The sequence below is a fragment of the Homarus americanus genome, unplaced genomic scaffold, assembly GCF_018991925.1.
Source record: "Homarus americanus isolate GMGI-L3 unplaced genomic scaffold, GMGI_Hamer_2.0 scaffold74, whole genome shotgun sequence".
NCBI lineage: Eukaryota > Metazoa > Arthropoda > Malacostraca > Decapoda > Nephropidae > Homarus > Homarus americanus.
In genome coordinates, this window is record NW_024716951.1 from 6,417,310 (window position 1) to 6,429,799 (window position 12,490).

Here is a 12,490-nt window from a genome sequence, read left to right on the forward strand (position 1 = left end):
TCAAAGTTTTTACATATTATGTTAATGAGAAGTTTTATGTGAAACTTTTACTGTGTGTGTGTGTGTATGCACTAGTGTTCTCACCAAGCGTAAAAACAGCATGGAGATGGTTATATTTATCAGGATGTGAACTAAGCAATGATGTAAACATTACTAGATTTCCCGTGAGAGGAGGAAGACGGCCTGCGACACTTGCTCACATTGTTGGCCCGCACCAAGGTATTTATCACTGTCATCACACACACACACACACACACACACACATACCACTTTTTAATGAATACCCGGTATGTACGGTAAGTTAGCTTAGGTCAGGTTATGGGACTGTATTTACACTCTCTTAATTAAGTCACACTGTACCTGTCATATTAGTGGATATGTGCACAACGTATTTAGTCAGGATTCTCAGTGCTATGTTGATGATATTTTTACGGTCGTTTTAGTGTTATATTTTTTAATTTATTAATTATATGCGTTCTCATATTTCCAACCAGACTGCGTGTGCATGTGTTCACATATCCTTGAACAATTTGAATCCCCTGGTTACAATCATGAGATAATGTCTATTACAACCATAAAACTCGCCCGCAATGTTGAATAGACAAGTTTTAAGATTAGAAAATCAGTCCATTTCTTCAAGAGTCACAACGTTTACACTAAATTTAGGCCAAGTATGCAATGGTCAAAACTGATACGGCGCGTAATTGTATAATACAAGGTATCTGTAATGGACCCTGTTTCATAAACAGAAGAATTATATAAATGGGTTAATTACATTTGATTTATATACTGATTCACCCCCTGTAACTTTCCACTGGCTATGAGGTGACATGTTCAGTGCACATGATAAGGTGGGAAGCTGCGTCATATTATGCTGAGTTAAGGCATTAAGTAGCAGGCTCCCTGGCCACCCAAAGCCGGCAGTAGTTTGATATCCTTGACTAGTGGAAGACGTTATTTGAGAGCCGCAGTGGATGGCTCCGTCTTCCCTCGAGGGAGGACGACGTGCCTATTCCGTTCTCCCTCGATGGGTCACTACTCATAGATTACGACTCAATCCCTCACACAAGAAGGACGTGATTAAACGGTCTATTTACATAGCCCCCTTCCTTCTCTTAACACTCATAGCTACAGTGATTAAGTTACGGCTGATTTACACTCTGGAATTGTATCAACAGCAGTTCCTCAATAAAAGGAGAAACAGACAATTGGGTTTCCCTACTCTAACCCAATATAATATAAATGTACCAGCCTAGTTAACTTCGACAGAACCTATAGTTAACCGGCTATAAAATATCCGCGAACTCTCCAATGACAGAAATGAGAAGGGAATTGAACGTACGAACCTCGGTTTTAGTTTAAAAAAAAAATTATTGACAAAGCCTGGAGTACAGTTTACCTAATCTGAGTAATTCAGTCAGGTCTAGACACTGAGGGTGGTATCACTTCTCATTGCCACGCATGACAGAGGTTCATGCACAAAGAAATACATTATATTCGTCGCGGTTCAGACTGCGGCTAAGTGGTATCTCGTATTACTGGTGGGCGTTGACGCGTGCGCGGGAATAATAGAGAAGTAAGACGACACCCTCGCGGGAGTTTAAATAGCATTTGGATAGCATTTTAAAAAATAGCATTTGGATACGTTTTAACATAACTGGTACTTTTATGGAGCTCATTAAACTCCTTTTTTTTCAATGATGCAATAAATAAACAAACGTGTTGTTCATTAAAAGCCCAAATGGCAGTTTTAAATTCTCTCCTTAATTCCGTAGTTTAGATCCGCCGATCAAATATATCCTTAAATACTGATGGTGTGCCTCGACCATTATAGTGCCTGGCTCACTGTGCCGTGAGATGAAAAAGGTTGAAAATCACTGGGATAGATGAACGCACCTCTTGCAACAGCTCTTACATAACATGTTGTAAAATATTATAGTGATCTTGAGTTACGATTCATCACGATTTGATATTTCGTGTCCACAGTGTTACCACAGAAATGTGCTACCAACATAATATATCAGAAATTTAATTATCACTTATTCAAAAATTAATTTTCTTATTTTTACATAAATTATAAAAAAACTGACACAAGGCAGGGAACCGTTCACTCAGTCGCCCTGACCTCTGATACTTTATGTATTTCTAAAATTATATTAATGGACTTTCAACATTAACATTTTCATTGAAATTTGAAGCCAAATATCAAGAACTAGATGTTAAGGTTCAGACGACCATGAAGTCTTCGTGAGGGTCATACCTTGTTTGTATTAGTACTTTGTTACCATTAAACTGCTTCTCCTCCTCTTACAAACAACTCCTGTGGTTCAATGTATACTGACAAAAATCTGTACAACGACGCGTGGGGTGGAGGAGGCGTGTGCGTGGGGTGGAGGAGGGGTGTGCGTGGGGTGGAGGAGGCGTGTGCGTGGGGTGGAGGCGGCGTGTGTGTGGGATGGAGGCGGCGTGTGCATGGGGTGGAGGAGGGGTGTGCGTGGGGTGGAGGAGGCGTGTGCGTGTGCGTGTGCGTGGGGTGGAGGCGTGTGTGTGGGATGGAGGCGGCGTGTGCATGGGGTGGAGGAGGGGTGTGCGTGGGGTGGAGGAGGCGTGTGCGTGGGGTGGAGACGTCATGTGCGTGGGGGATGGCAGAGGCGTAAGGTTTATGAGGAAATTACGAACGAAGAGTGTGAGTGGAATACGATATTATTTTGACCATCAACATCTGGTAACTATAACAGACATTCTGATTGGCCAGCATAACGACCAGTGATATCTGAGATTTAACCGGAACATAATGAGTGTGTGGGAGCAACCAGGGAGGGTGCCAGCTTATATACTAACTTGGGTAACAACCAACAAACTGTGCACGCTAATTACCTTTCTTGATTGGGAATTAAAGAAAAAAAACATCTTAATTACGAAGAATCTCATTCCATTATTGACGCCATTTTCAAACCATCTTTGTATACTGGCTTAAATGAATCAGTTAAAACACACTCGTATTATCTGTAGGAGGGAGGACTTAATGTAGGCCAATGTAACCTACTGCGGAGGTGGCCACTGTCCGCGTGAGAAAGACGATCGTATCCTCTTCCAAAGTTAATTATCTGGCCGCCCTGACTGCTGCACCCCTCCAAAAATACCACTACAAGAAGGATATTTTTTCAGCGTGCCCTTGTCCCCAGTTCCCAACAATGGTACCAATTCTAGTGGTCTTGATTGGTTCACATGGCGGGACGTCACATCGATGACGCCAATTAGGTGGTGCTGGTGGCTCGAGGTAGTTAAGTGACGTCACGCTCTGAGAACTAATCAGATGAGCCAGAATCAGGTCCTATACTGGGGGAAGGATTTCGTTGTTACGCCATCAAGCTTATGACTGTTATCATTGGGCTAAATTTTCAGGTTTGTCACTTGTCTGTCACCTGTTTGCGGTCGCCTGTTTACTGTGTTACCTGTCTGCCATCCGTCCGTTACCTTCTGTCACTTGTCTGTTGGCTGTCTGTCACCAGTCAGTCAACATATCAGAGCAGTTCAAGTGTCAAAGGCGGTGGTATGTTGACTGAACCTAACCTAACCAAATCAATCCTAACCTAACCTAACCTAAGCTAGCCTAACGCAACTTAAACAATCCAAACATAACATACTCTAACCCAATCTAACCTACTACAAGCTGACCTGACTCGAGAATAATATTAACTGGTCCTTTCGGAGTCGTTTACAACAAGAGGGACACTTCACTATTCTTTATGAAGGACGACTAATCCAAGTTTTCATACAGACATTTTTAATACCTCCAACTCTACCCTGGGGTTTATAATATTAAGTTTAAAGACAGAAATCATATGTTAATTTGCTAATTATTATTTGGTAGAGAATGATCATTAAACATAATTTGTATCTATAATTCATCTATTCATCTTATTTATTTTATGGTCACTCAATATTTTGAAGCCCAGTATTGTTTGTGTAAGTCCTGCTGACCCCTCGGCCATCCTAACTGACCGGCAATTGTCATGATCCAGGGACTTAGGTGGAGGAGCGTGTGCATGGTGGAGGAGGCGTGTACGTGGTGGTGGTGGAGGCGTGTGCGTGGTGGAGGAGGCGTGTACGTGGTGGTGGTGGAGGCGTGTGCGTGGTGGAGAAGGCATGTGCGTGGTGGTGAAGGAGGCGTATACGTGGCGATGGAGGAGGCGTATACGACGTGGTGGAGGCGTATACGTGGATATGGAGGAGGTGTGTGCGTAGGGTGGAGAAGGCGTGTGCGTGGGGTGGAAGAGGCGTGTGAGTGGGGCAGAGGAGGCTTGTGCTGGGGTGGAGACGTGTGCGTGGGGTGGAGGAGGCGTGTTCGAGGTGGTGGAGGAGGTGTGTGCGTGGTGGTGGAAGCGGCGTGTGCGTGGCGGCGTGTGGCGCGTGCCACCATCACACACAACACTGCGGTGCCGGGCGGGTGACAGTTGAGCGCCAGCAGGGCCAGGGGTCGCACGTGCGCCCGCCAATCTGCCACACTCGCTCTGTCTTACACCGTGGCTCACGTCGGGGGTGATTAGCGCACCTTTCCTCGGGTTGTACTACCTGGCCAACCCAGGTCATGCCAGCTCCCCAGTGATCAGTGGTTGGAAGAAGGGATTGGGGCATCGCGGCCCGGGCGGGGGTCCAGCCGCTGGAAGTGTTGTTGGTGTGTGTGTGTGTTGCTGTTCCTCCTCCTGCTACTTGCTGCTGTGTCACCTGTGCCATGCTCAGGCCTGGCCTGGGCTGACACGCCGCGCTCACCCGTGCCGCCTGCCGGTGGTGGTGCTCACACTCACATCCAGTGCTCAAAGCTTCCTCGAGTGAGTGGTGTTGTCCGTGCTCGCCCTTCTGCCGCGCCACAGAAGCATGGATGTCGACCTGTACTAGTGGTGGTGGTGGTGGCGGCTTGTGGGAGCGGGCGTGTATAGGCGGTACTGGATCCGCCCATGTCCCTAACAGCTCAGGAGGTGGTGGAGCGCGCGGGCGTGGAGTTGTCCAAGTGTATCACGGGTTTGGGGCTTCGCTCCCGCAGTAGGGAGAGGGAGGTGCGGGAGGCGCCCCCGGGACCTGGCGGCAGTAGTGGTGGCGGGGAGGGGGGCAGGATGGGCTCGGTGAGGCGAGGCGGGGTCATGGAGAAGGTGGCCAACGTCCTCTGTGGCAATAGCGTCGCCTCCAGCGGACTCGTTAATGGTAAGGGAAAGATGGACAAGCCTGTTCCCCCAGAGAAGCCCAGTCGCTTCCTGCTGGGGAAAGTACGGAATGGTGGGGTGCCCACGCCTCCTCCAGGTAGCTCCGGGACCCCATTTAATGGTCACCAGGGGTCACCGCGGCCGCTGAGAGCCTCCAGGTCACCGGCCCATCTTTTAAGAGGTCACCGCTACCTCTCATGGGACGAACTCATCCGCGACGAAGCCTTCCTTGCTAGATTTTTCATGTACTTTTCGCCCATCGAGAGGACTGTGCTGGCCCAGGTGTGTCTCAGATGGCGCACAGTGCTTTACCAGCCGAAGTTCTGGCATGGTGTCCGGCCTGTGCTCAACTGCCGTGAGATGCGTCATACCAACGTCGAGCTCACCACAGACATGCGGCGCCGTTTCTACGTGTCGGTGCAGAAACGCGGCTTCGACTCCCTCGTACTTATGTGTGCTAACGACGAGGATTTGATGGATCTTGTGGCTAACTATGCCGTCAACCACACGAAAGCCCTCCGTTCAGTAGCTCTCCGTTGCTCCAACATCTCTGACAAAGGACTCGAGACGCTTCTGGACCACCTAAACGGCGTCTACCAACTAGAGCTGCAGGGATGCAACGACGTGACGGAGGCGGGGCTGTGGGCCTGCCTGAACCCCCGCATTGTGTCCTTATCCGTCGCTGACTGCATCAACGTGGCAGACGAGGCGGTAGGAGCCATTGCTCAGCTTTTGCCTTCACTGTACGAACTCAATCTCCAGGCCTACCACGTGACGGACGCAGCCCTAGCCTTCTTCAGCCCCCGTCAGACCTCCACGCTCTCCATTCTGCGACTCCACTCATGCTGGGAGCTTACCAACCATGCCGTTATCAATATAGGTCAGTATGGCTCTTATTTTCTCGTTTACTTTATCGCTCTCATCACCTTCGTAATTGGCCGGCGGTCCTCGCTGACCCTTGTTCTCTAATCGACTAAATTACCAGCGGCTGGAAGACTCAGTACGGAAGATTGTTCATTTATCCTCCACTGTAGTAGGTGGTTTGTGACCTGCGGTGCAGGTATGGTGTCTCTTGGTATGGTTATACCGACTATCAACTTACTTATTGTTCAGCTCATTTCATGCAAACTTACTTACATTAAAGAGTCACTTTAATCAATTCACACTATTATTTCCTGGCCGCTCAGCATAACAAACCCTCCAGTCACGGCGGAGGACGTACAGTACAGGTGACTAAAGATTTGCAGACCTAATCTTTGCATATATTAGACTCATCTTGTTGACAACATACTTGACTGATTTAATTATGATAAAATGATACTCAATACGAATACCTTAAAGAGACACTTGATTTGTCTCGGATGTTAGTTTTACCGACACACGAAGCGCTTACCATTATTATCAAGAGAAACTGCCTTTGCTTCCATCCGTTTATTTGTCTTTCTGCTTACTACAGGAAGAACGATTAAGGCGAAGAAGATTACGATTTGGTATGCATAATCCACACGAAGGTGTGTAGGCCACGTTCCAGTCAGAAGGTCATTGACTTTTAACGTCGATCTGTCTTTAGATATTTCCGTGACACTCTAGACGAATAGTGCAGTGGACCACCTTCCCTTGGGGTGCTGTCACTTCTGAGTTGATTAAAAACATCAGCGAATATATCATTATACTCCCAGGTACTTAATGATCTGACAGCGTGTTTGAAAATGCTATTAGACTATACCTGGAGGCCATCAACAACGTCACTCAGGCGCAGTGAGGTAACTTAACACGTGTTGTTCCTGATCGTTATCTCAGGGCGGATGTGTTGTAATTCCTTCGTCATCATTCCATTGATGCATGATAAGGTATCTTCTTGCTCTTAGTAACAAGATAATATTCTATTACGTATGACTGGTAGGTTATTTCAGTAAATTACCAGAACACTGTTGTGGCTGGCATTCGGGCGGTATCCTCCATCAGAACCATTATTACCTGAAGGAGAACCCTATCTCTTACGGTACACAATGTTCCTTTTACAATGTGGGGAGTTATAACATTCTGAAGGACCTGAGACAGACGATACATCCCCCAAGTTCACTCACTGGATTAGTTGACGTGACAAGGCGGCGTTTATTTTGGTCCAGCGCTCTCTTATGTGGGTCATAATATGAAGAAATCTAGAAGGGAGTTCACTCGTTACGTCACAACACACGCACACACACACACGCACATAGTGAATCAATAACTCACCTTCGTCAATTGGGGTAGAGATCGGCGTCACAGTTTTGGTTCTTAAATATTCTCGATAATATTTAACTTTTCCACACTCAAGTGCACGCCAGGCTTTATTTCTTCTCACACAAACACATGTAATGCTTTACTGTTTAACACACTCAAATATCTGAACCACGAAACCACTTGCTTATGTTGGTACACGTGTGTATATGTATGTATCTATGTGCGTGTATGCTTGTACTTGTGTGTGTGTGTGTGTGTGTGTGTGTGTGTGTGTGTGGATATATGTACTGTATGTGTTCATGTGTAGTGTGCACGTGGGTTTGTGTGTGTGCGACCTGTGGTATAATGGTAAACATTCTCGCCTCGCAAGCGAGTGGACCCGGGTTCGAGATCTTGGCAGGGTGAAACTATGGGTAAGTTTCATTACGCCATTTACCTCTGTCTACCCAGCAGTAATTGGGAACCTGGATGTTAATCGATTTTCGGATCGTATTCCGGGGTAATGGTTAGCTAGTGCAGTTGGCGAGCTGTCCAGTCTTCTCGGACTATTCCTTGACACTGGGTCATGCAGCTCGTTAACTTAAGGTGTGGTTGTTGTGTTGGCGACAGTTTCTACATCTTAAAAAAATTTACGCCTAGGTGGCCCTTGGGCCGTCCATCCTCGTTACACGAGGGGCAACGATTTTTAGTGGGTGCGTAGTTATATGTGTGTGTGTGTGTGTGTTAGTGCGTGCGTGTGATGGTCAGTGACTCCCATTCGTCGTCTAGACACGATAATGGTCGCCCAGTCTTCAGAAAGCCACCCGGTAGTGATTTTCTTTTATATTTTCACTTTAATTTCAGATTAATTGTACAGTATAAAATATGTATCGTAATATTTTGGGATACTACTACTACTACTAACTTGCTAATTATAAAAATGAAAATGGGTTCCCAAGGCCTGGCAGTCCATTAGAAGCAATGCGGACATAACAGACTGACGGCTAAGTCCTCACCACACAGTTTGGCTACTGTACACACTACGGTCTTTCACTGTAAAAGAAGGGTGAGATTTTTTGCATCTAGGTTGATTGGGGGTGTTCCAGAGACCGGCCATGGCCCCGGAACTGGCAGCTGTATGGGTCAGGAGAGTGTTATACAACGTTACTACTACAGTAACAACAACCTATCACAACAACAGTAATAATATTACTACTACAATACTTCTACTACTAATACTACTTCCAGTAACAAAACAACAACCACAACAACAATACTACTACTGGTAACACAACAACAACAACAGCAACCACACTTCAGTATTTCAGGAGCACTTCAGCACTATTCTCTCGCGTGATTAAAACAAGTGAATTCCAACCCAATATTTGACAGTAAAAGTTTCTTGGTGTATTTTTATTCGCCATATTAATTCAAACCTTTATTTAATAATAACTTTTGTAAGTACAATTATATTTAACGATATTTATGTTTCTTCCTTGTTGTTGTTTTTGTTGTTATTATTGTCCTTTTAATAGATTACTTTTCATCTTATCATTATTATCATTGTTATTATTGCTTGTATTACTATTATTATTATTATTATTATTATTATTATTATTATTATTATTATTATTATTATTATTAAAAAAATACTTTACGTCATTGTATTGTATGTTCATTAATATGTTTGGTTTTATTATCAGCTTAAATTTACGTTTAGTTTAGCTGTTTATTTTTTTCGGTGCTATCAGACCTTTCCACCAGAGAAAATATGATTGTGAAACGTAGCTTACATACACCGTAGAGTTTATATGCCTAGTATTGGACCCCCTGACGCCTGTGAGGATAACGCTGATACTAGTAATGATGACGATGAAACAGATATAATAATAATAATAATAATAATAATAATAATAATAATAATAATAATAAGAATAAGAATAAAATAATAATAATAGTATAAGTTACCCCTTGACAAAATAGGAAACTTATTTTTAATTAGTTATCCCTCTCGGCTAACGCTGTGAAGAAAACGGAAGTAAACAAAATGTGACAAACGCTGACCTGCTGTTGTTATGTGCTCGGGTTGTTTTATTTTCTTTATCTTCAATGTATTAATTGCCAAATGCTTCGAGTTTACTTAAAGTGGTTTATTATCATCATTATTATTATGTTTTCTCCGTCGGTAGGGATTATATTACCTGTTATTTCTTCTTTCTTGAAAAAAAAAATTAATCGCCACTCTTTCAGTTCAGTTTTGGATCATTAAGGACAAACTGTTTCTTTTATATTCAACGAGGTCACATGTCGAATAAACCTAAAACATATTATATTTTGAGCTGCTCTTAGGTATTGGGGAGACGTGGTGTACTGACTTGTGAATTTTCGTTATTGTTATTATTATTATTATTATTACGTCTTGTGGTTCTGCTGTCCCCATCTTTATTAATGTGTTTGTTGCTGGGGTACCTGGCGTAGTCTGAGTTTGTTTTTATCGATGTTAACCAGAAAGGCTGCAGCCACATGGTCTATGTCCGTCCTTAGCCAAAATTAAATTCACATGTAAAAGATAACCAGACCAGATTTTAGTTCTTCATATTAAAAACTGTGGTTGTGTACTGGGGGGGGGGGTGGGGGGGGGCACTTTTAGGGGAAGGTTGACCCCGCTCCCTAAATGTTGACGTTTGTGAGCATTCTCGGGAACTATTTACATAAACATACAAAAATTCAGCTCTCTATGTTACAATTCATGACTATTCACAATAAAGAAACAAAAAATATGAGTTTTTATTGGGGAAACGGGAGGGGGGTGCGATCTTTGGTACTAAGGGACAGACCACTGGTGCCAACTCCTCAAAATCCCACCTCCGTAAATGTTCTGGGGTGCTTGCACATTTCAATGCCTAATTTTTAGTTCTACCTTCAAAACTGTAGCCGTGCACAACGAACAACATTAATAAACAAACAAAGAAACAAACAGACTAACACTGTGCTTTATAATTATATTTGATTTTGTTTTTTAATAATTCATTTTGATATTGATATAATTTATTTTCTGAATATGTTTATCTGTGATTCTGTTCTTACGGTTTGTTTATGCATAATGCTGTTGTCTTGTTTTGTGTGTGTGTGTTTAATTTGCAACATTTTCATTTATCAACATTTTATAATATAAATAAAGACAGTACCCCATACCTCCATGTAGGGGTTAACCATTAATGTGAACTGTGTACTGTACTGTAGGGCCTATGTGAAGACGAAAATCTTATTCTAGGACTATATAAGGGTACAGATTCCATTCTAGGCCTATGCAAAGATACATTTCCTACACTAGGCCTATTTAAAGAGAGAAATCCTACAGGGAGGGATCTTTCTGGAAGCCCCAATATCCCTTTGTAAACGTCTGCGGTATGGTATCATATTCTCTTTTCGATGTTGTAGAGTTAATTTTATTCCTTATGTAAAATTGGGAATTGTATCTGGGTTTGTTTACAGGGGCAGAAGTCTTGCTGTAGATGTACTTAAAGGTGACTATATTACCGATGTGGTTGGTGAGGGTGATAAGGGTGGAGGACTCACAGTAAGACTACCTAAAGATGAAGGGTCTTGCCAGTGTCATACATAAAGGTGGAGATCTTTACGCTTGTATACTACTAAGAGGTGAAGGTCTTATCGGTGGCTCGACACAAGGCTGAGAATCTTGCTGGATGACTACACCCAAAAATGGGATCTTACTGGTGTTGTTTACATGTGTGGCAATGTTAATGTAGGTCCACCCGATGATGCAAACTCTTTTGGTTTCGTTAATGTTGGGGGTAGACCTCACAGTAAGGCTTAAAGGTAAAAGTCATATAGGAGAATTTTGTGAGTAGACATCTTAGTGTAAGTGTGTGAGGAGGTAAAGAGTCTTATGGGTAGTGTTAACAAGGGTGTGAGTATAGGAAGCTCGAGGTCTGGGTAGTGTCGTCATGTTAGGTTGGTTTCTCACTTTAAGACCATTATATAAAGGTGACGTTCTTAACGGTATTACTTATAATGACATAAACTTTGAGGTTACTTTGAAAACTCGTATGAGAAGATTTAATAGGTATTCAGATTCCAATCGAATCTTCTCTAAGTTAAGGACTCATTTTTTTACATGCTGACTGTCATTATACGGGAATCAAAGTACCTATAGTTATACCTAAACTGGTATTTACATTCAGTTACCTCAACAAATTCTGAATCTAAATTATCATAGTGCTTATATAGTAGAAACCTTACTGAACAGGAGTGAGAAAAGAGTTAAGTAGGAGCAGAAGATCTCTGTAGAAGTAAGGAAACCCCTAGGTAGAAGTAGAGAGAGGGAGGTGGGTAGGAAGGGAGGGTGGTAGGTTGGGGGAGGAGAGGTAGGTAGGGGAGAGGGAGGTAGGCAGGTAGGGCGGGAGGGAGGGAGGGAGAAAGGGAGGAGGAGGGAGGGAGGGAGGAGGGGAGGAAGGTAGGTAGGGAGGGAGGTAGGGACAACAATCAATACGGGCGCCAGGATCGTGTGCCTCAACACAGGTCGGCCCTCACTCACGTGCTACCCCACCACGCTCTGTTTACACATGTCCCTGACTGAGGAAGGTAAGACAACTTGCTCCCTTGCTGAGAGAGATGACATAACCTGCTCCCTCACTGAGAGAGATGAGACAACTTGTTCCTTCACTGTGAGCGGTGAGATAATTAGGGAGGTAGCAAGGAAGGCTTGTGTTTAAGATTGAAAAAGAAAATGAAAAGAATAGCTCGCGCGAGAGAGAGAGAGAGAGAGAGAGAGAGAGAGAGAGAGAGAGAGAGAGAGAGAAGTGATTTTTTAAGTGCAGAGACAAACTTTTAACGTATGAATAACAGGATTTTTAACTTAGGTAGGAAACATTCTATAAACAAGGACGAAAAGACTTTACTTAGCGGAATCACAAAACAAAGATCATTATTGTAAAGTATATCTCATTATTAAGGAGATGTTTACAGGTCTCCTCGCCATGACAATACAACTTTAAGCGTACGAAGATGAAGATGAAATGCATTCCTTTAAGACGGAAGGAGAGACAAGTTGACCTAAATGATGG

General features: G+C 43.6%; 1 protein-coding gene across 1 annotated transcript; it reads left to right on the forward strand.

Moving 5' to 3' along the window:
• Nucleotides 1–4,468: 4,468 nt before the first annotated feature.
• LOC121858577 (F-box/LRR-repeat protein 16-like) lies at nt 4,469–6,170 on the forward strand. Its single transcript, XM_042355066.1, has one exon. The coding sequence runs from the start codon at nt 4,959–4,961 to the stop codon at nt 6,168–6,170; it is 1,212 nt and encodes a 403-aa protein (XP_042211000.1). The 5' UTR covers nt 4,469–4,958.
• Nucleotides 6,171–12,490: the final 6,320 nt, after the last annotated feature.